Genomic DNA, 3,578 nt, shown 5'->3' with positions numbered 1-3,578 from the left:
AGAGCAACTAAAAAGAAAATCAAATGATCCTGGATGGGAATATGGAGTCGATGGATCCTAATAACAAAGATATAGTGAGATGTGTTTTGTGCAAAAAAGAAATGTCCGGAGGAATCAATAGACTAAAATATCACATTGCACAAATAACAGGAAATCTTGCTCCATGTCCGTATTCTACAAAAGAAGACCAAATAAAATGTAGAGATGCGATTCTCGACAACAAAAAAAAAGAAGAAACGAAAACAACATGATGATGTTTAAGAGCTGAGGTGAATATTAAAAGCGATCAAGAAAGCATTACCATTGATGATGATGAATTGGAAGATTCCATTGGTCCTTTAAAGCCTAAACGATCTTTTGGTGCTTTTGATCGTTATCCAGGTTTTACAAATGCTCCTGAAAATGTATCGAACAAGGGGAAAAGCAAAAATGATGATATTTCAAATGTTATCCGTAAAGAACACATTAATCGTTGTAAAAGAGTACATTTGTAAATGGGCAAACGAATGTGCAATTCCTTTTCATGCATTTGAAAAAGATAGCTTCAAAGCGATGTTGAAGCGGTTGGCCAATTTGGACCCAACCTCCAACTAGGTATGAAATGGGGGAAACATTCCTCAAAAAAGAAGTTGAAAGAACAAAAAAATTGTTAACACCATACAAAGAAGAATGGAAATCTAATGGATGCTCAATTATGACGGACGCATGGTCCGATAGAAAGAGAAGGAGCATTATGAATTTGTGGGTGAATTCGAAATTAGAAACAACTTTTTTGTCCTCTAAAGAATCTTCGGATGAATCTCACACAAGTGAACACATTTTTGAGTATGTAGAAGCTTGCATTGAGGAAGTTGGGCCCGGAAATATTGTTCAAGTTTTGACCGACAATGCATCAAACAATATGGGAGCGGCAAAGTTGTTAAAAGAAAAAAGAGCAACTATTTTTTGGACTTCATGTGCTACACATCCTACCCTCAATCTCATGCTTGAAGGTATGCATCATAATTTTTAACCATGCTTCCTTAGATCGTTTAAAAAATTAGAGTATATTATTTTTTATTTAATATAATATTGTATTATTGTTAACTCGTTTATTTTTACCTAAAAGGTATTGATGGGCTGCCTAGGTATAACAAAATTATCACTAGAACAAAAGAACTAACAAAATTCATTTATGCTCATCACAAAACTTTGGCTTTGATGAGACACTTCACAAAGAAAAGAGATATTGTGAGACCGGGAGTCATGAGATTTGCTTCCGCATTCCTCACGTTACAAAGTTTGGCCGACAAGAAAGCCCAACTAAAACAACTGTTTACAAGTGATGCATGGAAAAGTGAAAGTTTAGAAAAACGACAAAAGGGAAAGCTGCATATAAGACAGTGGTGGTGAATACCGCATTTTGGACCGGTATAGCTTTATGTTTAAAATTTTTTACTCCTTTGGTCAAAGTTCTCCGAATGGTTGATGTGGATCGAAAGCCTTCAATGGGGTTTCTCTACGGTGAGATTGAAAATGCAAAAAAAGAAATAAAGAATGCGTTGGGAAATAATCAAAAGGAGTATCAACCGGTTTTGGATATCATCCAAAAAAAAATGAAAGTCGGCTTGATACGAACCTCCATTTGACAGCCTATCTTCTAAACCCCTACTATCTTTATAACAATCCGGATATCCAAGATGATCTGGATGTGTCTGATGCTTTTATTGATTTTTTTGACACAATATATCCGAATGACCTCACTTTGCAAAACCATATCATGACGGTTGAGTTGCCGATTTACAAGGGTAAACAAAAAAAGTTTAGTCGAGAAATGGCAATTAAAGGGTGCTTGGTGAATGATGACAAGTTTGATCCGGGTACGTTTTAATATTTTATTTTTTATTTATATCATATAAATTTGAACTTTCATCAATTTATTAATTTGTTTGAGTGAACTTGTAGCAAACTGGTGGGGAACTTATGGTGCTTCAACTCCTGAATTAAGAAAGATTGCTATGAGAATACTTTCTTTAACAACTAGTTCGTTAGGTTGTGAAAGAAACTGGAGCACTTTTGAGGGGGTTAGTAACTTTTCAAGTTTTGAGAATATTTGTTAAAATAAGTATGTTTATTATATACTAAATCATGTTATGCTTAATTTTAATTTTGTATTTTTGTAGGTTCATACAAAGAAAAGAAACAGACTAGAGACAACCAAATTAAATAATCTTATTTATGTTCAATTTAATGCAAATTTGATGGAAAGTAACAAGAAAAGGAAGACGGAGGGTAGGGAAGTATTATTAGCCAATGACGCAAGTGAGGCTCAAGATTGGATTGTTGATGATGATGTGGAAGAAATGAAGCTCGAAGTACATTCAGAGGCGGCTAGTGAAGAAACGGGTGAAGCTACGGGTGAAACCATGGGTGATGACGTGTCTTTAGAAAACCAAAGAAGTTCAAGATAAAGAGAACTTGAAGAGGAAGAATTTGAGTCCGAGGATGAAGAAGAATTGAATAAGGAGGTTGATTATGAATCAGATGGGGTTAACATCAATGAACAACATGGAGATACCTTGGAAGCCTTCGAAGAAGGCGAGATTTAAATGTTTCGTATGTCTTTTTGAATGAATTATGTTTATTTTGAACCATTTTGGCACTTTAAGCTTTAACTTTAAACATGTATCCTTTGATTATGCTTATTTAGACTTGAATTATGCTTATTTTGATGTGTTTGATGTGAACCGTGTTTGTTTTTTGACATATATATATCGTCCAATAATTAATTTCTCTTATATTTAGCAATTCCGAGTACTCCCCGAGTACTCCGAGTACTCCCTCCGAGGGGGTCGGCCGCATAGGGACCCCGCCTAGCGACTTTTGCAACATTGGAATTAACCCTTTCTTATTTTTATAAAATTCCAAATTGGTGGAATTCGCTGAATCCTCCAAACCTGAAGATTTCACAAACTTAATAGGTTTAAACACATTGGCGATTGGTTCCTTTTGAACATTATTTGATTTAGATTGGTAAAATTTTCGTTCGAGTTAAGTAACTTTTGAAGTATCATCTTGAAAGACACTTTCAATCATTTCAGGTTTTACAAGATTCAACGGAACTTCCTTATCCGAAAATACTTTAGACAACCCTTTTAACTTAAAGACCTTTCCATTTGAAGATTCAGGTTGAGGATTGATAAACTTCATCAAATCCTCATCAGACACTGAAGGCTTGTCTAATTTCTTGACTTTTGAAGATACCTTAGAATTTTCCAATGAATCACCCGAGGGCTTTGAACCATATACAGCTTGTTCAAACTCCTCGGGTTCACATAGAATGCGATTGTCAGAAGGTATATCATCATTTTTAACAATCACCTCTGGCTCTGTTAATTCTTCAATTGAACCATCCAATTCATTTTTAGTAAAAACTAATTTACTCTCAATATGAATCGGTTCTTGAATTGTTTATTTAGTTGTTTCAACATTTTCAGATTAAACTGAATCAACAACAGGCATTTCTGGAATTATAGATTGCTCTACAATAGGAATGCTGCTGTAATCTCCTTTGAAAGGAGGGGGAATCTCAACTTAAC

The 3,578-nt window shown here is 34.7% G+C and overlaps 1 protein-coding gene across 1 annotated transcript; it reads left to right on the top strand.

Moving 5' to 3' along the window:
• The first annotated feature begins 402 nt into the window (after positions 1–402).
• LOC143632191 (uncharacterized) lies at positions 403–1,392 on the top strand. The gene is made up of 3 exons (XM_077100763.1): positions 403–482; positions 562–992; positions 1,109–1,392. The coding sequence occupies exons 1-3, from the start codon at positions 403–405 to the stop codon at positions 1,390–1,392; spliced, it is 795 nt and encodes a 264-aa protein (XP_076956878.1).
• Positions 1,393–3,578: the final 2,186 nt, after the last annotated feature.

This window comes from Bidens hawaiensis, unplaced genomic scaffold (assembly GCF_021521415.1).
Source record: "Bidens hawaiensis isolate Kalapana, Puna unplaced genomic scaffold, B.hawaiensis_p1.1 tig00006368_1, whole genome shotgun sequence".
NCBI classification, from domain to species: domain Eukaryota; kingdom Viridiplantae; phylum Streptophyta; class Magnoliopsida; order Asterales; family Asteraceae; genus Bidens; species Bidens hawaiensis.
Note: the sequence above shows the minus strand (reverse complement) of the source record. Positions and strands in the feature narration are given on the sequence as shown.